We start from the raw sequence: 22,458 nt of genomic DNA, 5'->3' as shown, positions 1-22,458 counted from the left end.
GCCAACAAGAAAAGGAAAACCACCCGTTTGGGGGTGGTGGGGAGTGAAAGAGCGCTCTGCGAAACTCATGAAAGTGAAAACGAGCGCGACGCTGGCCCAGCTGCATTCACACATTCAGTTGGCTGCGAGTCCTTGCGCCGTTCGAATCGCAGGCGAGTCTGCGGCACCACCCATCATCCATCGTCCAACACACAACCTTACAGCCACCCACCACCCACCGCCCACCTGCGTCTCGGGCCGCAAGGTTGGCAAAATACAATTATTCGAGCGCGAGTCAGTGGTGGCTGATTTTTTGAATTGAATTCAATTGTATTGAATTGAATTAAAGTGAATACAAAGTTGCAAGTCGCATGAGTCCTTCGTGTGACGAGTTGTTCGCAAGAAGGATATTTATTTGCCAAGCCAGCTTGCGTGTGTGTGTGTCATTTGTGTGTTTGTCGTGTCGGGTCAGTTGAGCGTTCAAGGACTCTGCTGCAGCAACTACAAAATAGCTTGGAAAAACCAGTGCCAGAAACAACAATATGTGTGCAATAAATGCGAGAAACGTGACAGCAACGTGCCAATAGGCAGAGGCATTGAAAAGCTGAAAGGAGCACCACGTTTTTGGGCGAACGAGAGTCCGAGAAAATATTGCAGGTAAAAAGCAGAGTGATGCACTTGAAAACAACCCACATCTGCACACTCGCAGACAGTATCACATGCAGTCAGCGCATTGCTCATACGCAGCGTGTACGCCATCAAGTGGGCAGGGAGACTTTATACCTTCCTACTGCCTTTTGTTGGCACGACAGACAGCCCGACAGACAGACAGACAGATAGAAGGACCGACGGTCACTCATTCAGCCACCCGTGAAATCCTGAAAAAGTCACTCGAATAAGAACAAAATTCACTTCCCGCCAACGAAAAGAGCGAACGCCAAAGGTTAATGGCAAAAACAAACCATACGAGTGAGAGTAAAATGGCCAAAACGGGGTGTTTAAACAGCATGGGGGATTTGTTTCTGCTTTAAAGATAACAGTTTGCATTTTGTTTTGGCATCTTGGTCCAATGACGCATAGATTTTATCCAGCGGAGGTGAGCATAGGTGTGTGAAAAGAGAAATGGAAGGAAATAAGATTGGTTCCTACTATAAAGTTTACATTTTGTGCTTTGTTTTGGCATCTTTTCCGAGTGACGCATAAATGTACATTTTATCCGCTGGAGGTGAGGATAAATGTCTGGCATTTCATTTATGCAATGGTCGCTGTGTTGGGATAGCTCTTTTTCCCATGAATTTCCTCAATAATCGAGGAATTTTGTTTAATAAACATTTCGTTGGCTATGCCAGCGTCTCATTTGCACGGAATTCATTCCAAACCCTTAATATGTGAATGAATGATTATAACCAATTAAATAAAGGCTTATAAATCGTGCATTAAAATAAATATTATGTTTTAAAATCAAAAAATGTTAACTATGAAAGAAAAAACAATATAATCGTAGGCACTATACATATACAATAACCCAAGTGCTTTAAGTCCCTAGCTCATGTTTTTGCCTTTACATTTAATCACATTTGGATCAACTTTAGATTAGTTTAGGTTTCCGCTTTGATTCAATTTACTGGCACTTTGCCAAATAGAAAGCCTCCTGCGAGTCACAAGAGCCTCTTTGGACGCGCTCAGCTCAACTGTTTCCGTGGTGTAGCGGTTATCACATCTGCCTAACACGCAGAAGGCCCCCGGTTCGATCCCGGGCGGAAACAGGCTGAATACTTTTTTGTACTTTTTTTTTCTATTTGTTTATATATGTATGTATTTTAATTTTATACTTAATCTTCCTGCTTATATAAAAATATGAGTTTTAACAATAAATACTGCAGTAGCCATGCCATATTTCCAGGCAACCTCTATAAAGGTAAACATATTTGGTTGATATCAATATTTGAGTAAAAGGATTCAGTTAAGCATATACTTCCACTAATATTTTCCATTAGGAATATAACAAACGAGGTTTTTTTTTAAGAATTTGCTTTTTTTAATTTGTTGTACAGAAATTTCAAGATCCCAAGAAAAATATAAAGCGAACACTAAGGAACTAGCAATAATAATTGAAATATGTATGCATTTCAATTAAAACAAAAGAAGGTTATTCACGTTTCATATTTACTAATAGCTTCAAAAGAGGAATTTAACCATTAGTTTGATGCCTTCAAAAAGTAATAATTAAATTTAAGATGCAAAAAAGTACTTCACCTGTTTCCGCCCGGGATCGAACCGGGGGCCTTCTGCGTGTTAGGCAGATGTGATAACCGCTACACCACGGAAACAGTTGAAACAAGCGCGGCGAAGAGGCCAACTTCAGCGACCTGAACAGCCGTAGGGTCAAAAATAAAACAGGTTGCTTGAATAAAATCGGATAGTGCTATTGTATCTATTTGTGTGATTTTTATGGGGAGTGTTTCAAGGAGGCCCAATGATCGGGCAGTTTGCCATTGTTGATGGCATTCAAGCTCAGCGAGGGGGAAAGGGCGAGGCTGATAATAGAATTATTATAAGGTGGCTGTTGAGATAGTGATTTATATACATATGTATAGTGTTTTGTTAAAGCTAATTGAATGGGCGTTCTTCGAGGGCAGATTCACTTTCCTTTTTTATGCTGGTAGACCAGAAATTACTTTTATGATTATCTAGCAAGGGCAATAACTCGTTGGGCAATGTCAATGCCCGACCGGGATCCATCCAGTTCCGCACAAATCTTGACCAGCATCGAGGCAAATCGAGCTGAACTCTGCCCCGAATGGTAAGCAAACTAAATGGTTGTAATCGGGGTGGCAGGAGCACAAAGCATTGAACCCACCAGCGGGATGTGGGAATGGAAATGGTGGTGGCCAAACGCACAAACCGAAATCCGAGTGGCGCCAGCCGAGAAATGGAAACGAAATGAACCTATCAAAAGGTTGTCAAAATGTCTCTTTTAAATATGTTTATTTTATTGTCCTCGCCCGTGCTCGAGTATTTATTTATTCGCACTCAGCTCTCTATGGCATTGCGTTGTGTAATTCTGCTCTTGAAGATGTTGACAGGCATTGAACTTTGAACCTAGCTGCCAAGTGGAACAGGAAAGTTCCCAAAATAAAAGTTATTTTATTGTGCGGTTGACTTTTATGGCTTGTGGTCACGGTGCTCGATGCTCGGTGCTGGATGCTCGATGCTATGTACTCGGTACTCGGTGCGTATGTGTACTCGATTGTTTACGCGACACGGCAAATTGTCTGTGGGATAATTTAAAAAATTCATTATTTTTCCCGCCGTCATCGTTGATTGGCTAACACCACAGAGACCACACACAAAAAGCCAGTCCAGAGGGACAGTTCAACGAACAGCTAAGCGAGTTAAGAACCAAGAATGCAAACACCAGGCACAATGGGACCGGGGGCTTCTTTCTCTACCAAAACACTTTCAAGAGCGCAGAGAAAGTACGTGTCATAATGCATCTTTGAATAGTTCGTGAACCCGGAGCCTGTCAACTTTGCTTTTCTGGCAACAAAGGTGTTCCTAAATCAAGGGGCTGTTTTAGGGAGTGTTTTAATTAACTTTGTTTCGATCGGAAGTTTACAAGTTTATCTACAACCCTCCGTAGCTATGTTTATGCAAGTAATTGAATCAAATACTGTTAAATAAACAACTATAACCTTTTCTTGCCCCCCTATAAACACCACTGCCGACTGGCCATGTCCTTTCCAAACACCTCACATCCACATCCACACCCACACCATCGAGCAAATCTGTCTGTGCGTTTTGGCGCGCTGGGGTCCTTGTGGCCGTGTTGGTGTTTTGGGATGTTTTGGATGCGGCTGGGTGCCAATGACACGGGAAGTGAAAGCGTTCAATGAATGTTTTATTTTTCGGGCGGGTTCCTTGACCAGGCAGTGGCAGTCAACGGCAACCTTTGTTCCTTGTTGCACCTTCGAACAGGGAAGCACAAAGAGGAAATGCCAAGGCAGGTCCTGGATGGGGTTTTCTCGCGGGTGAGAGAGGCAGCCTCGTGAAATGGGATGCGCACGTTTCCTGTTTTAGCTTTTTGCAACAGCAATAAAGGAACGGAGGAAGAGACCGAGACCGGGAACGTGGAGTGACTCCCTTCCGTCTGGCAGACACAAAGCCAAATGAGTCAGATGCGCTTTGTCTAGTCAAGGATTCTACCCCATACTAAACACACAGCTTGAACTTCGAATAAGTTTGCAGCACTTAATGCCGACTGTCTGTCTGTCTGTCTGCACTCTAAAAATGCGTACGCTAGATTTGTTGAAATTAAACAATGTTCTTTAACCATGAAAAGTCGTTTTCTTAACTTAAAGTTAAATCAAGTATATATTTGAAGCATTAAAATCACAGCTTTCCATAATATTGGTTACTTTTAAGTACATACATATGTATATTGAAAAGTATTCTTAATTATAACTCGTAGTAATAATTAAAATATTTGAACAATAACTTTAGTACCGTGACTATATTGCAAATTTTATTCTTACGCTGATAATTTAGACACTATATGTACATAGATTGTTACTAATATTTTCCATCCTTTTAGTTAACCCAAGTTACATTTCCCGTCGTCGCAATGCATTTCTGGATTGACAAGCGATCCCAGCAGTGCGGATTTGGACGGTCTCGTGTGGCGGCCTCCTTGTCGCACGCTGGCAGCGGTCTCAGCTACGGCCATCCGCCACGAAGGACCAAGTCCACCAGCTGTAGCAACAGCACCGGCCAGTCAATGCCTCCGGTGCATCGATCTCTGCCGCAAACGCCGTACGACATGCACCAGCCCGGCACAAGTCGCCAGTCGCAGTCGCAGTCGTCATACGGCAACAACAACTCCCTGCACGCCCAGCAGCAGCAACATTCCAGCAGCGGTGGCACCAGCAACAACAACAACTTGACTGCCACCGGCACAACAACAACTGCCAGCAACAATAACCACGCCAGCGGTATAGCCTCCTCGGCAGCAGTCCTCACCGGCAGTGGAACCATCGTTCCGCTCGTGGCACGAGGATCGCACTACAATCACCATGGCAACACGCGCTATCAGCCAAGGACGCAGCAGCAGCTGTTGCACCAGCACCAGCATCAGCAGCAGCCACACCTGCATCAACAGCAGCAACATCAGCATCAGCAGCAGCAGCACTACAGCTATCACCATCCGCAATTCGGCAACATGGCTGTGCCCGTGCGACACTTCGATGCACATCAGCAGCAGCAGCAACAGCAGCAATACTCGGGCAATGTCTATGCGTGAGTAGCTCGGGTTTGAGGTGTAGCCCCACGGCAGATGGCACCTGAAAACATCCTTTCAAAAAAGGATTATCCTGTCTAACTAACGAACTACCTCATTCCAGTGATGATGCCTACAGCGCGTACCACCACACCGCCCATCACCAGCACAGCAGCAATCACTCGACCAGCGGCAGCAACAACCAGCGACAAGCGACCGCCTATGCCACGCCCCGTCGCCACAATTCCAGCAACAATATGCGACACTCGACGCCAGCGGCAGCAACGGCAGCAACAACAACGGCAGCAGACACAGCAAGTGTCGCCAGTCCAGCGGCAGCAGTTGCTGCTGCACCTGCCACAATGCACAGCAATCAGTTGCAGCAGCAGCACCATCATGCATTGCTGCAGCACGCGGACTCGCAACTGTTGCCCAGCCACCTGAAGTGCGGCATGTGCGCCTCGCTGGTGCTGGCCTCAGTTTTTGTGGCAGGCACAAAGTTCTACTTCGACCACCAGGGCACTGGGCTGGAGGTGCTGATCTTCTGCGTCTTCTCGGCCTTCTTTCTGGCCGCCTGCCTGATCAGCCTGTGCCGCATCCCGAAAGGCCTCTTCTCGAGTTCCAGTCGCTCGAATGGCCGAGCAGCGGTTTGCCACAGCCGCGGTGTCAACTCCTCGTTGGCGGGAGCCGGAGCGGCGCAGTCCGCCGGCTGTCTGCTGGAGATGAGCGAGGGACGATATCTGGAGGAGCGACAGATGACAACAGTGGGCGGGACGGCGGCTACAGCCGGCCCGCCACCCTATCATATAGCCATACTGCTGCCGGAACAGACGCCGGCGACGATGGGCAAACAACTTCCGTTGGATGAATCTCCGCCGCCGTCGTATGATAAGATTCTCGTATAGGCTGTCGAGGAATTGAGCCTCAGTTGAAGTTCGCGAACCCTGATCCTTGACAACCAACCCCTTAATGCACAATGCCAAGTACTTTTGCTCAGTATTTTTCTAAAAGAACTATATCACAGTTTATATGAACATTTACACGGCATAGATATACATTAATATAATATATATATATATATATATATATATATCAAATAAACATACATATACGCATACACGAATATTTAATTTTAAGCTCCGAACAATATTTTTACACTTTCTATGACTTGTACTTGAACCCACAACTCTTCCACACCAGACACCCAAACATGTCATATTCTACTGTCATTTTTGTTCTGTGATATGCTCAAGAGATCAAGAAATCATAAGCTATAGTGACCGCGAGATTAAAGTATGTTAAACCATTAGCTACCAAACACGACAAGCCAATGCAACGAGAAAAGATGTAGAAATAGCTGATACAGTCATTAAAGAATTCAAGCAGCAGTATTCGTAGGCAGTTAAGTAACAAATTAACCAATCAAAGGCCCAGTCCTCTTACAAAATACGAAAAGAGAGTGCAATATATTAAGTAAAATATGACATATATTAAATAAAATATCGTAAATATAATTTTATGTTGTATTATTCCACTAACAATTCACGCTTAATGGAATAAGCCTCGTCACGCGATGACAAGATATCTAGCTGGTCTTTTTCTAAACACCGTGTCTTGTAAGCTAAGGGATATCTGATAGTCGAGGACTGGTTCATTCTTAATATTAGGCTATAAAGAAATGTCCATGTTTCCCTCATTTTTTGCTTTTTGGTGCCAAAAAAGAAGCGTTTTAAAGGCTGAAAAGAATTCTGCGTCGGGCAGTGAAGCTACTCATAACATTATGTTCCCCGACTATCTGATACCCGTTACATAGCTAATGGAAGTACGAAGGAGAATTTTCGACACTGACCGTTTTTGGTGGTTTGTGGACCTAAGAGTAGGCGTGAAAAAAAGATTTTTGGGAAATCGAGAGAAATTTGCAAGACTAACAAAAATGTGAATCAAGACATTTTTCAAAAATGTGGGTTGGTGGTTTTGTGCGGTTTGTGGGCAAAAGAGTGGGCGTGGCCACATGGGTCAACAAAATTGCGATGCGTCTATGTCTCTGGAGTCTGTATGCTTAATATCATCCATATAGTTTTTATAGTTCCTAAGATCTCGACGTTCATGTGGACGGACAGACAGACGGACTAGGCCAGAACGACTCGGCTATTGATCCTGATCAAGAATATATATACTTTCTATGGTCGGAAACTCTTTTTTCTGTCTTACATACTTTTCAACCAATCTAGTATTCCCCTTATACTTTACGAGTTAAGGGTATAGAATACCCTTATCAGAATCCACAAAATTCTTGATCGCTTAGCAAAGCATATTCAAAATTAGTATTTCACAATCTCTCAACTATTAAGGTTGTTAACTCTTAAAATGCTGAAATCAGTTAGTTTTTTGTTGTACGCGGCTATTATATGGAACACGCATGTCCTTGCAGAATACAATTGCACTAGATGTTTAAATTTGGAATCATATAATTCATTGAAAGTAAACATACGATACCTCCAAGGCGATATAACGTCTCTTCGAGAGGAATTAAACGAACAAAAAAATAATGTTAACCAATTAAAGAATACAAATTATTCTTGCCAATGCCGTTGCGGCACAGAAATCAAAGAATTAAAATCCGAAATGCTAATGCTTATGTTCACAATATTGTTTGCCATCTACATACTTGCCATCTATTGCATATGGTGTTGCAATTCGCAGACAACCGATCGCCAGTTGGAATTTATCGAAAGGCGACGCCCGGCAAGAGCAGATTCCGGGAGTCCACCTGCGTACCCTATAGCAGTACACATGCCCTCACAAAGAAGGGGTATCACTCGCGAAGAAATTCCACTGGACGAAGTTCCCCCGCCGGCATATACCCAGATCGTACTTTGAACCTCGAATAAAGATGGGAAAATATTGGTTTAAAGTGGCGATGCGTTTGAAACATTTCTGTCGGCACTTTGATAAATCAATCAAAAGTTATAAAAACCATTTTCTTACATTTTATATTTCAAAAATAAATCATGAAGCATGCTACAGTTATTTTTTCATTGCCGCAATGTGCCAATCGTTCTTAAAATCTATAACTGGGCGTCAAAAAAAATCCAGTTGTTGATGAACACAAATTATTGAGAAACATAAAAAAGAGTTGGTCTAGTGCTAAAGTATTTTGCCAGATGGCCGGCGATCTTTTAAAGAAAATAATATTTACGTCGAGTTCCCCGACTATCTGATACCCGTTACTCAGCAAGTGGAAGTACGAAGGAGAGTCTTCCACACTGACAGTTTTTGGTGGTTTGTGGGCGTTAGAGTGGGCGTGGCAAAAAGTTTTTTGGCAGATCTATAGAAATGTATAAGACTAAATAAAAAATATCAAAATATTTTTCAAAATTGTGGGCAAAAAAGTGGGCGTGGCCACATGGGTCAACAAACTTGCGATGCGTCTATGTCTCTGGAGTCTGTATGCTTAATATCATCCTTCTAGTTTTTATACTCGTAGTTCCTAAAATCTCGACGTTCATGTGGACGGACAGACAGACGGACATGGCCATATCGACTCGGCTATTGATCCTGATCCAGAATATATATACTTTATATGGTCGGAAACGCTTCCTTCTGCCTGTTACATACTATTCAACGAATCTGGTATACCCTTTAACTTTACGAGTAACGGGTATAGAATACCCTTATCAGAATCCACAAAATTCTTGATCGCTTAGCAAAGCAATTTCAAAATTAGTATTTCACAATCTCTCAACTAATAAGGTTGTTAACTATTAAAATGCTGAAATCAGTTAGTTTTTTGTTATACGCGGCTATTATATGGAACACGCAGGTCCTTGCAGAATACAATTGCACTAGATGTTTAAATTTGGAATCATATAATTCATTGAAATTAGATCACCTTCAAGACGATATAACGTCTCTTCGAAAAGAATTAAATGAACAAAAAAATAATGTTAACCATTTAAAGAATACATATTCTTCTTGCGAAAGGCTTTGTGGCACAGAAATCATGGAAGTGAAATCCGAAATGATAGTACTGTTCACAATATTGGTTACCATCTACATACTTGTCATCTATTTAATATGGTGCTGCAAATCGATTGCTGCAAGATCGCCCTCGGTAGAATTGGGAAATTCGCAGAGAACTGGTCGCCAGCAAGAATTCATCGAAAGGCGACGCCTGGCAAGAGCAGATTCCGGGAATCCACCTGCGTACCCTATAGCAGTACACATGCCCTCACAAAGAAGGGGTATCACTCGCGAAGAAATTCCACTGGACGAAGTTCCCCCGCCGGCATATACCCAGATCGTACTTTGAACCTCGAATAAAGATGGGAAAATATTGGTTCAAGGTTTCGATGCATTCGAAACATTCTGTCGGCACTTGGATAAACCAATCAAAATTTATAAAAACTATTTTCTTACATTTTTATATTTTATAAATAAATCATGAAGCATTCTACAGTTATTTTTTCATTGCCGCGATGTGCCAATCGTTCTTAAAATCTATGACTGTGCGTCAAAAAAAAATCCAGTTGTTGTTGAACAGAAATTATTGAAAAACATAAAAAAGAGTTATCCTAGTGCTAAAGTATTTTGCCAGATGGCCGGCGACCTTTTAAAGAAAATAATATTTACGCCATTAAGAATAAGATCAATCATAAGATAACTATAAGAAAACAATAACTATAGGATAGTCCGTGAGACCTTTCAAATCTATGATGGTAGCGTTAAGATGAAATTCCATTTAAACTTAGTAATATTTACTAAAGAATAAAGATAAAGATAAAAAACCATATAAAACCATTTTAAGGAATTTTTTATTATTTATTTATAAGAAGTCTTTCTTTGAAAGTCGCCGAATAAATGCATCATACATTTTTTATTCACGACATATTGTATAATTAGGAAATTAATTGAAATAAAACACAATTGAAAAGTTAATTTAAATCAGCCAAGAAACTATTCTAGTAGATTTGATTGTTTTGATCTTGAGTAGTAGATATTCCAAATTATAAACACGACTATAGCAATGTATCTTGTTTTGAATATGTGTCTCTCTCTCTGACTAAACAGGTTGGGCTCCCTCATTTGCATTTAGTGGCCCCGCAACTATTTTGTATTTTTCAACTCAGTTTAATCGCACCAATAAAGTAAACCACATCGTAACATGCCTCAGGCCAACCTAAAGTTAAGTCCCCATGATCAACAGGTGCTCGATTCTATTTTCAATCCCCTCGAGCTCAGCAGCCTACAGACAAATAACCTAATTCCCGCTGAGTCCGACCTCAAGGATGTGGAGCCGGACACCCAAGCCATCAAAGCTTCCAGGGAACTGGAGCTGAAAGGCATTGCCTTATCCGAAAGTGGGCAGCTTGATGAAGCCCTGGATCTATTTGAACAGTCATTAAATTTGGCCCAGAGGTCTTCGGTGCTAAATAACAGGGCACAAACTTTGCGCCTTGCCAAACGCGATGAGGGTAAGTAAAACAATGCAAAAGAATTGGATTTTACACATTCCCTTGTATTCCCTTTCATAGAGGCCCTTGATGACCTAAACCGAGCCCTGGAGCTGGCCACTGATCAGCAGACCCGCACCAAGTGCCACGCCCACTGTCAGCGAGGGGTCCTCTTTCGTAAACTGGATAATTTAGAGGCGGCTCGTGCCGACTTCGAAGCAGCAGCCCAGTTGGGCAGTAAATTCGCCAGGGAACAGGTTATGTAGATACTAATAACCGAATAAATTTCATCTAATACGGTTCTCATTGCAGCTAGTGGAAATAAATCCCTTTGCCGCTCTGTGCAACCAAATGCTTCGCCAGGCATTCGATCAGCTAAAGTAACGTGGTATGCTCCAGAATTTTTATGTGATTTTGGGTTACTGGAATATGTATATACTCGTATACAAAAATGAGAAAAGTAAACAAATTTAAAACCCCTGCGTTAAACAACAAACTATTGCATTACATAAAATTTAATGTAGGAAACTCCCATTCACGTTCCCCAAAAGAAATGTTTTAAAAATATATCTAAGAAATTACAAGTAAAGCAAATTTGTTACTATTATTATTATTTTTAACACTAAGTGACGTCATAGGATTATGCACATGTTCTTTATGCTTAATGGGTAAAAAATAATCTTTAAACAATATAAAACTCTTATCAGAAACAACAAAATTGTAGGTCGCTCAGCAAAGCAAACCAAAGCAAAATTAGTAATTCACAATCTCTCAACTCTAAAGGTTGTAAACTCTTAAAATGCTGAGATCAGTTCGTTTTTGGTTGTGCGCAGCTATTATATGGAACTTGCATGTCCTGGCAGAAAGCAAATATCATAGATGTTCATGGAACATATGTAATGAAATACAGGACATGGAACTCGTAAAAAACACTCTTGAAGATGAATTTAAAGAGCTTAAAGTGGATTATTCCAAAATAATTGAAAGTTTAAAGGATACCAATAATTTTTGCGATTTGAAATGCGGCACAGAAATCAAACAATTGAAATCCGAAATGATAATGTTGTCCATAATAATGGTTACCATTTTCCTGGGACTCTTCTTTATTATGCGGTGCAACAACTCAAAGGCTGCAAGATCGCCGTCGGTAGGATTGGGAATTTCGCAGAGAACTGGTCGCCAGCAAGAATTGATCGAAAGGCGACGCCCGGAAACAGCAGATTCCGGAAGTCCACCTCCATACCCTATCGCAGTACACATGCCCTCACAAAGAAGGGGTATCACGGGCGAAGAAGTTCCTAAGGATGAAGTTCCCCCGCCGGCATATACTTTGAACCTCGAATAAAGATGGGAAAATATGTTTTAAAGCACATTTCTATCGGCACTTGGATAAATCAATCAAAATTTATAAAAACCATTTTCATAAATTTTTATATTTTAAAAATAAATCATGAAGCATGCTACAGTTATTTTTTCATTGCCGCGATGTGCTAATCGCTGTTAAAATCTATGACTGTGCGTCAAAAAGAAATCCAGTTTTTGTTGAACAGAAATTATTGAGAAATATTCCCAAGAGTCCACCAAATTCCCACATATTTATAAACATAAAAAAAGAATTGGAATAGTGCTAAAGTATGTCGCCAGATGGCGATCTTTTGAAGAAAATAAGATAACTATAAGAAAACTACTTAAACATTAATAGATTTTGGATTCGGTAAAAAGATCATGTAATAGACAGTAAAAATCTATCTGTACGTTTTCAACTAGTATTAATGACTTGTCAAATCTAAATCCATGAAATCAATTAATTCGATTTTTTATGGATTTTTAATGTTTGGTTTGCATCTAAGGAGTTTGTGACGCGGCCGCGCACAATAATAAATAATAAATAACGCGCGCCCAAATAACCAGAGGGGCACACTAACCCCGAAACCGCTATATAAGCGGGCGGCTGGCCTCAGAACAGAGAGTCGGTGGTCGGAGTCGACCAAGGTGGAAGTCACCAGCGAGCAGCAAGACAGCAAGATCAGGACCAGGATCAACAAGTGGTAACTATTGGAGAGTAAGCTCAACCCCTAAGTATATACCCCACCCTAGCTGACTTCAGGGTCCTGCTTACGTCTATACGTTGACTTTAGGGTCCTGCTTACGTTTTTACGCTGACTTTAGGGTCCCACATAATTCTCTACGCTGACTTCAGGGTAGTCAGCCGGAAACTAGGCCGAGGGAGCCCCGTACAGTTTTACGTAATTGTTGTAACCAAGAAAGGGAATGAATAAACTCTGCGTCTATATTTAAGCCTAGTTAAGGTTAACTCTGCGCGTTATTACTGGGACTCGGGTCGGGGATTCCTCTCTAGCACCACTATCCTAAAACAAAGAAACACTTCTGAACGTCACTAGTTTGTACTCTATTCATGAGTAAGATCAGATCCCGTTTTGCCTAAAGCTTCATAGCTTCATATATAAAATCGGCATTCAGTATGCTTAATTTTGTAGCTCCCGAAACAATAACCCACGCTCTTCGTTTTTATATTTGTTTTTTTTTTTTTCATCTCCTGTTTTGATCGACTCTTGTGGCCATGAAACGAGCCTCGATGGGCACATCGCGCAACTTTCTCCGCGAGAACCGGATGATGGTGAGCCAGGCGTCTCCAAACTACCAGATGCCCACCGCCGCCTCAAAGGCCAGATGCTGCGGCCCAGTAAGGTTTCTTTTGGCCACCACCCAGCGGGGCTTGAGTGGCGGAACAGGGGCTAAAGTAGTTCCCAGTCAACGGAAGCTGTCCGAGAAACAGATCCAAACCGAGGACATCAGCGACGAGCGGTTTCTCAGTGCCGCCCTGCTCAAGTGCTCGGATAAGACCCAGCACCACTTGCAGTCCCGTAGCGAGGGCGATGATCCAGCGGACGGCAGGGGTGGAGAGTTCCTGGACGAAAGACAACGGCTGCGACGCACTACGTCCAACTTCGAGCTGGGCAGAATGCCGGAGCAACGCGATGGCTACCAGCCGGGGCAGTACACATTGCACCGGCCGTTAGCTAACGCGTTCGGCATCTTGCCCGGCGGCTTGAATTACCTGGACAACTGTTTCCCCACCAACCGAAAGCAGGATGTTGAGGCATCTCTCAGTTCACATTCCATCAAGACAAGTTCCCCAAGAGTACGCCAAATGGAGATTCCCGAGGTGGTGGATGTGAACCCGGAAGATGTCCTAAGTGTACACTCACAGGAGTCCTGTGCAGAGCTACCAGTTTTGGATGAGCAGCGCCAAGAAGCGGAGATCCAATCACCGGAGAATTCTCAGGCGGAGTCACATGAGGAGTCCCAACCCATCCTGCTTTCCAGTGAGCAGAGAATGCTGCTTATGGAGTCCGCCCGTAAGCGGCAAAACCAATTAATTGCCGAATACAACCGTTTGCCGCTTTCCATGGGCACATTGCGAGTCCGGAATCTTAAGAGACAATTGGAGCAGCAATTGGATGTGGTGGACTACGACCTCAGCAGGCTATCGCTGGCGAATGTGTATTTGAAACAAGAGTCACAATTCGGAACAATCGCTTATCAAAAATTGTCAACAAAAATAAAGGCATAGCTTAAATCAATATTGCTTGGGAAGGATATTATTGGTAGGAGTTTTTCCATCAACGCAATTAATTAATTGATAATAATTAAATATTTTAATATTCTTATTATGTCAAGGTATTATTTGTATTTATATTTCCCTAATTATTAAGCTAAGTATGGTAACTTATAAGAAAAAGTACCGCATTTGGCAAGAGCCTGAGAAGTCAGTTGTTAGCTGTCAAATGCCTAAAATGATTTACCTTGTTACTGCTTTATCATAGCAACAAGGTCATTGGTCGACCCTGACATAATTTTTGGTAGAAAGATAAAAATTGGCAACATGTCATTTGGGAAGATATCAACTACAAGAGTAGCGATAAGAGTTTCGCAGCTAAGTTCAAAAAATTGGCATAAAAAGCGAATACCAGAACTCATCTCTATCAATAAAGTGAACCAACTGAATACCACCATGCCACTTCAAGTATCTTGGCTCAGTCTGCTGATCCTGACAGGATTCCTAACATCAATTGAAGCCGAAGTGTTCCCGCAGTGCGCGAATGCTCCCTTGGATACCTTTGTCATGGCCATCGAGGACTGCGCTTCGTACATCTATTGCAATGGAGACGACTCCTTCCGAGACAGCTGCCCCGAGTCCACCTACTTTGACGACCGCACCCAGGAGTGTGCCTTCGATGATGAGGGTGTGTGCCTAAGGAACTCCGATTCAGTCCTGACCGAGGAGCTGCCCGACAAGCAGGCCACTGGTGAGGAGCAGGATGGGATCGATGGCACCACTCCCGTCCCAACAAATGCCTCTACCGGATCTGCGGATTCTTCCACATTGCAAACTGATCCTGCCACACCCCCTTCAGAATCATTTCCTTCAGTGACTACGCCACCTACTACATCTCCTAACCCATCCTCTCCGTCTCCAAAGCCTTCCTCTCCAGCTCAGGGAAGGCCGCACTGCGACGCATCCGGAGACGGTGACCATCCTCATCCCCAGCGGTGCGAGTACTACTACAGGTGCCTCAGCGGCTATCTGACCATTGTGAGGTGTCCTTACAAATATGGCTGGGACTTTCCCACAAAGCAATGCAAGCCGGTAAGCGAGGCTCAGTGCTTTAGTTATAACTACTAGATTTCTATTTGGAGGTGCATACATAAGATGATGCATAGGTTTTGAAGATGATCAAAAATAAATAAATAATTTTCTATAAACAATTGGTTTTTGTTCTTAAAGCTTACATTGCAATCACATGTGAATTTTTGTGGTTAGTCAACTAGATATTGCTGAGAGGTATTGTGACATTTAACGTTTCTTTTTACGTAAGGAATAATCCTTGAGTGAAGGGCTTATATACACATGGGGCTATTTACAGCCTCCAAGCTACGTGGCAGCTAACCCAAATCGAGGTGCGCACAGATGACAATAATAAATAAGTATTTGTGGCATTTTAATGAATTGAAAAGTGCATAATGAAGGTGCTGGGTGCCCAATGGCCAACGGCGTCTCCATCTGGCGGTTCCATTTGTATTTGTCAGGCATAATTCACAAATCCAACGCGCAGGTATATGCATTTATTTTCGGCGGGCAATTTTCGAACGGCGGCAACTGCTGTCGCCGCTTCCACATTTTATTGCAAATAAATAATGCACACGATCCCGCAACAGCAGCAACCGCAGTTGCAGCAGCAACCGTAGCAGCAACAAATTCCTCCGCCTGTCGGCCAGTCGTGTCAATTGTGTCTAGAGGCGGAGTGGTCGCAGTTCCTGATTATTATGATGATGATGCTGCCCTCATGATGATTTGCCACTGGCAAATGTTTTGATTAACTAACTGCGGGGCAGCCAATTAATTTTTGGCCAAGAGACTTTACACTGATCGCGAGTACAAAACCGCTGAGATTTCTCTTCGCTGCCCCGAGGCGGCCAGCTCATTAATTAAAGAACATGGAATCGGGCGACAAACGGATCTGCCCGACATGCTGAGAGCCAAATTCGAATCCGCTAAACAAATGGCAGCATCAGCAGCAGCAGCAGCAACAACATTTGGGCCAACAGCAACACCAACAGCAGCAACAGCAGCAGCAGCAGCAGTAGCAACAACAGCAACACGAGATAGAGGAAAATTGTCAAGAGATGGACATTCGAAAAATAGAAAATCTCCAACTAAACCGAAAGAATTGAAACATTTTCGGATTTTTTCATTTCAGATGCGAGCAGCAAACGGTTAACAAAGGTGCACGCTTGTCCCGTCGCGAAAAACGCGAAAAGGGAAAATTCGTAATGGACGCGGGGAAAATGAAATGGCATTAGCAAAATATGTGTGAAAAAGCAAATAAAGAAAATAAAACAAGAATGTGAAGGATTCCTCTAACGAGAGACCAGTGAAAAACATAGAACCGAGTGATTAACTTATTCAAGTAAATTGTGTAATGTCGTTGAGAGATCAAAAGGGGATCTTCAATGCGAAAAATAGATAAATAACTGCGTGTCATAAAAAACACTACATAAAACATGAGTTGAGGGGAAAATTTTTATATCTGAAGATCGAGCATCGCCACGAGCATCCCATTAGCATAAAAGAAGTCGATTCGAGATCCTCGGCCATAAGGGTTAGCCATAGTGCTCTATTATTAGACTTCCCCAGGGGCAGATATGCTGGGCCACTGGATTATGCGTGATTCACAGCCACATATAGAGCGCTGATCATGCGAATTCTATATTGAAATTCAAATACCTCTCGGACAAAAAAAAAGCAGCGTTGACATCAAATTTATGTGCGCCACATTTCATGGAACAAATGAAAGTTGAAAAACAATAACAAAGCCACCGCAGCGAAGGCTTAAGCATGATTTTATTTTGCTATCCACCTCCCTCAGCATTCGCAACGAGGCGTATGAGTGATTATGTGTAAAATATTACGCATCAACGGAATAGCTTCGAAGTGAAGCAAAGCCCAAAGCCAAATCCAAATCGAAATGAAAACGATTGCGCGAGGTTCTTTGGAATGAATTGCCATGGATGACAAAAGGCAGGCACTTGGACAACAAATCAAAATAGACAGCATGGGGAGAGCGTTTAGCACAGATCTTTATTTTTTGGATGGCTATTTAAAACAACAGCCAGAGGACGGCGCAGGAGAAGGAGAAGGAGGTGGCGAGCTGAAAGGCTGAAAAACTAATTTCGGAAAATCAAGTAAAAACTGAGCGAAATACCAAAGAGTTACGGAAAAGAAGGCTGCCTGACTGTCACGACAACACTTTCTTGTGTGAACGAGCGCCAAAAAGGCCGCGCCGCTCCTCCTCCGACCCTCCATCTCGAGTCCCCAACCCCCAGTCCCCAGTCCCCAATCCCCAACCCCCATCCCCATCCCTCAATCCCATAGCCAGGCATCCATTGTACCACATCAGGCAAGGCAAAGCAAGGCAACCTCCACCATCCATCGTCTCTCAATAGAGAAATGCTTAGATGCGATTCTCAGTCCCATGTGCACACATAATGGAATGAAGAAAATTCCGTCGTCCAACAATTGCACGCTGGGCTAGCTAAAGTGAAAAGAAAAGCAAAAGACTCGGACTTGTCACTTCGCTGCGGATTTGCATTGGTTTTTTGGGGGGCCTCCAATGGCCGGCGGTGCAGCAGCAGCATTAGCGGCAGCTGCAGCAGCAGCATAGACCGAGAAATCCCCAAAAAAAAATCCCCCACATACCGATATACCCACCCCAGCTTCCTTGGACTAGCTTCTTATAAATAGCCCTCGGACAAAAGTGTGAACCTCCCGCCCGCCCAGTGCATCACATGCTATCCGAACAATGGAAATTGCCAAATTTATAGTGTACCCAGAAACCCACAGCGGCACTGCGATCAGATCGCCCAGGCCAGGCCAGCCAAGGAAAACTTATTTTATTTAAATAAATTTCGTTTAATTGCCAGCAAAGAACACAAATAACACTGGCCGTGTCTGTGCGTCTCTGTGTGTGTCACCTTATTGTAATTCCGATTCGTCAACTGGGCACTCACCGAAACGGCCGAGTAAATCGGCCCGTTGACTTGGTCATCAAAACAGAGGAGCGAGCACTCGACAATCCGGATACCTTGGAGGAGCAGGCAGCCATCTAAAGATGGATCAGGCTGTCATTAAATCAAATTATGCCGTTTTCCCGGTCCCCAATGACAAACCTCCGCAGTTCGCAAGATAGCGCGTAACGCGTAACGGGGCGTATGAGTAATAAGCAAACTGCTATGATATACGTATAATACGTATACGCCTCGTGGTGCAGACGCTCTTCTAGGCGGCCAAGAAGAGCAGACACGAAAAGTGTGTGTGACAAAACGCTCAATAAATAAACAAACCGAAATGCAAACAAACAAATTATGAGAAACGAAAACAAAGATGCCAAGTGGGCTGGGACAAGGCGATTTGAATTTGTTTACCTCTCCGACATCCGACATCTTGCACATTCACTAATTGCATTTAACCCCTCCTCCCGTTGCAGCTGGTCCATGTGATCCAAACCCAGATGAATTATGGAACCAGTAAATAGCACTAATGCCAGACAACCGCAGCATCATCATTTTGATCAGCAGCTGCAGCACAATGACAGCCAACAGCAGTTCTGCCTGCGATGGCACAACCATCAGGTGAGATCCTCCAGATCTAATCCATTTGAATTTTCACTTGGGAGGGGGGGCTAAATTAAGTTCTATGACTATGGATATTACCTGATAAGTAAGACCCATTAAAACGGACTGGACATCGTTCAGTGAAGCGAGCAGGCCAACAGCGAAATGTCGCCCCATCTATATATAGGATCCATCTATCCAAGCACATCCCCGTGTACGTACAGATTCACACATAGTTTTCCGCATTTTCATATAGTGACAATTTTTGTTTTTCGACCCAAAGGGTGAACTGTGGTGAAAGCGGGGCGGCGGTGAAACTAGCTGTCCAAAATAGCAGAAATGGAAACAGCCAAATGGACAAAGAGCAGTGCGGAGGGGTGTGTTGAGTGTGTGTGTCACATAAATGAACAGATTCGTGCAATTGCCAAAATCCAAAGAATTTCCACAGAGCGTAAATCGAAAAGTTGGAAAGCAGCTGCAGCCAACCCCTGTCCCCAGTTCCACCACAGACAGCGCATCCCGGGGCCCAGGAAATTGTATTTTTATGATCGTGTGACCCACTTATGAGCACTTTTCACATACCTATCCCCATTCCCTCTGATCCCTTCCAGACCAGTCTGCTGAGCACCCTGCCCATTCTGCTGGACCAATCCCATCTGACGGATGTCACCATTTCGGCCGAGGGACGCCAGCTGAAGGCCCATCGCGTGGTTCTTAGTGCCTGCAGCAGCTTTTTTATGGACATCTTCCGGGCTCTGGAGGCCAGTAACCACCCAGTCATCATCATACCCGGCGCCAGCTTCGGCGCCATCGTCTCTCTGCTCACCTTCATGTACTCCGGCGAGGTGAATGTCTACGAGGAGCAGATTCCGATGCTGCTCAACCTGGCCGAGACACTGGGCATCAAGGGACTGGCCGATGTCCAGAACAACAATGTGAGTATACCTCAAGTGCAATACCTAGTTAGATAACTTATCAGTTGTTCCTTAGCTGATTCTTTAAAATATAAACATTTAAAATAATATAAATATTTAAGTACAATTATATAGAATATAATATGTACATACTTTCTGTTAATATCATTGTCACTCTTAATTTTTATCTGAAACTTTCTTTATGATCTCACAAATCCAAGCAGCTACCAAAAACGGCAAGAAGTGGAGGTGGCTCCTACATGGATACGGCGAACGAGAAGTCCTCGGAGTTTGAACGTCCCAGCACTCCCTCTCCCACGCCCACCCCCACCCTCACGCCCTCCCACACGCCCACTCCCAGCGAACCCCTCCCTCTGCCCCAGCTGCCCAGTGCCGCACTGAACACCCCTCTCCTGGCCAACAAACTGGGATCGGTGAGCTCCAGTGGAATGGGCACCACGCCCCTGGAGAATCTCTTCAAGTCGCTGCAGTTCTACCCGAGTCTGCTGCCCCAACCACTCAACTTCTCGCAGACGGCGCTCAACAAGACCACTGAGCTGTTGGCCAAGTACCAGCAGCAGTGCCAGCTCTACCAGAGCGGCATGCAGGAGGATCAGCTTGAGGCTGATTGCTTTGGCTCCAAGAGGCTGAAGGGCGACAGTCCGCCGAAGGAGCTCAGGCGACTGGAGAAGAGCCTTGCAAAGAATCCCAAATTCTCATCGACGACCAACAGCAGCAGCAGCAAGTCGCCGCAGGAGTGCACCATACCAAATCCCATTGTGGCTACTTCGCCAGTAACTCTCGCTCCACCGACAATGGCCCACTTTTCGCCCCAGTTGCCGGTGGTCAAGTGCTCCTCGGCCAGTTATCCCAGCGCCCTCGGCCAAGGTCAACTCTACAGTAGCAAGCCACCACTATACAGTGCAGCAGTCACGCCCACTGCCGCCCAGCAGGCGGCGCAAATGCACCACCACTCACAACCAGGACCATCGCCCTACATCTCGGCCGAGGATCACGCCAAGCTGCAGCTCCACATCGAGCAGTACCAGCGGGAGGCGGCAGCAGCAGCAGCGGCAGCGGCCGCCGGCGGAATGGCGCTGGTCAGCGCCAAGTCGGAGCCCAATCTGCTCTCGCTGAGCGCCGACCGCGACAAGTCGCTGGCCACCGCACCCATCAAGCCGCCGTCCAACTCGAAGCTCTATGCCACCTGTTTCATCTGCCACAAGCAGCTGAGCAACCAATACAACCTGCGCGTCCACCTCGAAACCCATCAGAATGTGCGGTAAGTGGACTAGTTCTTATTGCTTATAAAACAATGGGAGTCACCTTTAGAACATCAAGTAAGCTGTTTACTTTATAACTTCTTGTTGCCATCAGGTATGCCTGCAATGTCTGCTCCCATGTGTCCCGCAGCAAGGATGCCCTGCGCAAGCACGTTAGCTACCGACATCCTGGGGCGCCATCGCCATGTGAAAACGAGGCTCGCCGGAAGAGGGTCTCTAAGCTGGCAGCGACCTCGGTGCCCACTTCCACACCCATGTCCATGACCGCCAGTCACACGGTTACCAGTGGCGATGTGGGTCCAGCTCCAGCGACCACAATTGGATGTTCGGTTCAGGAGGCAAGGAATCCGTACCTCTTCCTGCCCAATCAATTTCAGATGGCGGCTGCTGCAGCAGCCGTAGCAGTGGCCGAATCCTCGCCAGCTTCTGGCCAGCCATCGCTGGACTTGGCACATGAGGCGCCACCCGCCATTAAAAGTGAGCGGGAGCCTCCGGCGGCGAGCAACGGAGAGGCGACAGGTGTGGAGACGTCGGCGACGACAACCATCTGAGGATAATGTTTTTGAATATTTTTGATTTGTTCAACTCACCACACAAACACGCACACAGACACAAGGAGTACGCCCACCCATGCACATGCATATTGTTGGGCACTGATGAGTGAGTGGATAAAAGTTCTGACCCCTGACCTCAATTTCAATACCGATCAAAAGTAGTGGAATCTGCTTCAATTTTGAGGTATATTCTAAGGTTTTAGGCAAAAATTGAATCAGCAATCCTAAATGAAACTCAATTATTTTTGAAACCACTGGCGAAACCAGCTTACCAGGTTTCTACATCTACCCCAATCGAGTCCACTAAGTTTGATCAGATTTTTGACTAATGTTAGAGGGTCCAACTTCCACCAAGCACCCATGAAGTGCCCAACAGGAATATGCCAACTTTTAGTCCCACCGAAACCAACGTCTTAGACCCGGCTGTGATAATTAGCGCAATTCGTTTTTCGTCTTCTGCACACGAGCGCCTTTCTAGCTATCTTAATTTATGTACTTACGTTTAGCACAATTTACGTTTATTTTTTTTCTGAAACTTTAGCAACCTCCGAGGCTCTCAAACTGCAAGTTACAAACACAATCCTTTCGCTTTCACGCTCTCTCACAAGCACACGTCCACACACATTCTAGTAATCTAAGCCAAGTTTTTATAAATATTGTAATTATACACCTGAACACGCACACACACTTGCACACAAAAAGACAGGGTGAAGACCTACCAAAACCAAAAAACACAATTTTCAACGGAATAAATGTTTAAGAAGCCAATGAAACTGTGCGTGTTTAGCTGATTCCCGATCGCAA

At 44.2% G+C, this 22,458-nt stretch overlaps 5 protein-coding genes and 2 non-coding genes across 10 annotated transcripts; 6 read left to right on the top strand and 1 right to left on the bottom strand.

Annotated features, from left to right (window-relative positions):
• The first annotated feature begins 113 nt into the window (after window positions 1-113).
• LOC6534013 (GATA zinc finger domain-containing protein 10) lies at window positions 114-6,768 on the top strand. Its single transcript, XM_002094666.3, has 3 exons — window positions 114-636; window positions 4,574-5,274; window positions 5,379-6,768. The coding sequence occupies exons 2-3, from the start codon at window positions 4,604-4,606 to the stop codon at window positions 6,157-6,159; spliced, it is 1,452 nt and encodes a 483-aa protein (XP_002094702.1). The 5' UTR covers window positions 114-636; window positions 4,574-4,603; the 3' UTR covers window positions 6,160-6,768.
• Window positions 1,673-1,745, top strand: Trnav-aac. Its single transcript has one exon. It is a non-coding gene; the product is annotated as a tRNA-Val (tRNA).
• Window positions 2,237-2,309, bottom strand: Trnav-aac. Its single transcript has one exon. It is a non-coding gene; the product is annotated as a tRNA-Val (tRNA).
• A 3,606-nt stretch (window positions 6,769-10,374) lies between the features above and the next one.
• LOC6534012 (tetratricopeptide repeat protein 36 homolog) lies at window positions 10,375-11,301 on the top strand. Its single transcript, XM_002094665.4, has 3 exons — window positions 10,375-10,728; window positions 10,789-10,964; window positions 11,020-11,301. Exons 1-3 carry the CDS (start codon window positions 10,419-10,421, stop codon window positions 11,089-11,091), a joined length of 558 nt encoding a protein of 185 aa, XP_002094701.1. The 5' UTR covers window positions 10,375-10,418; the 3' UTR covers window positions 11,092-11,301.
• A 1,857-nt stretch (window positions 11,302-13,158) lies between these two features.
• On the top strand, window positions 13,159-14,312 carry LOC6534011. The gene has a single exon (XM_002094664.4). It carries the CDS (start codon window positions 13,289-13,291, stop codon window positions 14,300-14,302), a length of 1,014 nt encoding a protein of 337 aa, XP_002094700.1. The 5' UTR covers window positions 13,159-13,288; the 3' UTR covers window positions 14,303-14,312.
• A 227-nt stretch (window positions 14,313-14,539) lies between these two features.
• On the top strand, window positions 14,540-15,468 carry LOC6534010. Its single transcript, XM_002094663.3, has one exon. It carries the CDS (start codon window positions 14,615-14,617, stop codon window positions 15,413-15,415), a length of 801 nt encoding a protein of 266 aa, XP_002094699.2. The 5' UTR covers window positions 14,540-14,614; the 3' UTR covers window positions 15,416-15,468.
• Window positions 15,469-16,435: 967 nt separating this feature from the next.
• LOC6534009 (protein bric-a-brac 2) lies at window positions 16,436-22,427 on the top strand. 4 transcript variants are annotated; one of them, XM_015194878.3, is made up of 5 exons: window positions 16,436-16,516; window positions 18,777-18,921; window positions 19,515-19,838; window positions 20,039-21,099; window positions 21,195-22,427. In XM_015194878.3, the coding sequence occupies exons 2-5, from the start codon at window positions 18,808-18,810 to the stop codon at window positions 21,649-21,651; spliced, it is 1,956 nt and encodes a 651-aa protein (XP_015050364.1). In that variant the 5' UTR covers window positions 16,436-16,516; window positions 18,777-18,807; the 3' UTR covers window positions 21,652-22,427. The 4 variants fall into 4 exon arrangements, with proteins under 4 accessions (XP_015050364.1, XP_015050363.1, XP_039229647.1 ...); XM_015194877.3 differs by lacking the exon at window positions 16,436-16,516 and adding an exon at window positions 16,532-16,700; XM_039373713.1 differs by lacking the exon at window positions 16,436-16,516 and having other exon boundaries at window positions 17,665-18,921.
• The last annotated feature ends 31 nt before the right edge of the window (window positions 22,428-22,458 follow it).

The sequence above is a fragment of the Drosophila yakuba genome, chromosome 3L (genome assembly GCF_016746365.2).
Source record: "Drosophila yakuba strain Tai18E2 chromosome 3L, Prin_Dyak_Tai18E2_2.1, whole genome shotgun sequence".
Classification (NCBI taxonomy): domain Eukaryota; kingdom Metazoa; phylum Arthropoda; class Insecta; order Diptera; family Drosophilidae; genus Drosophila; species Drosophila yakuba.
This window is presented reverse-complemented; position numbering and strand designations above follow the sequence as displayed.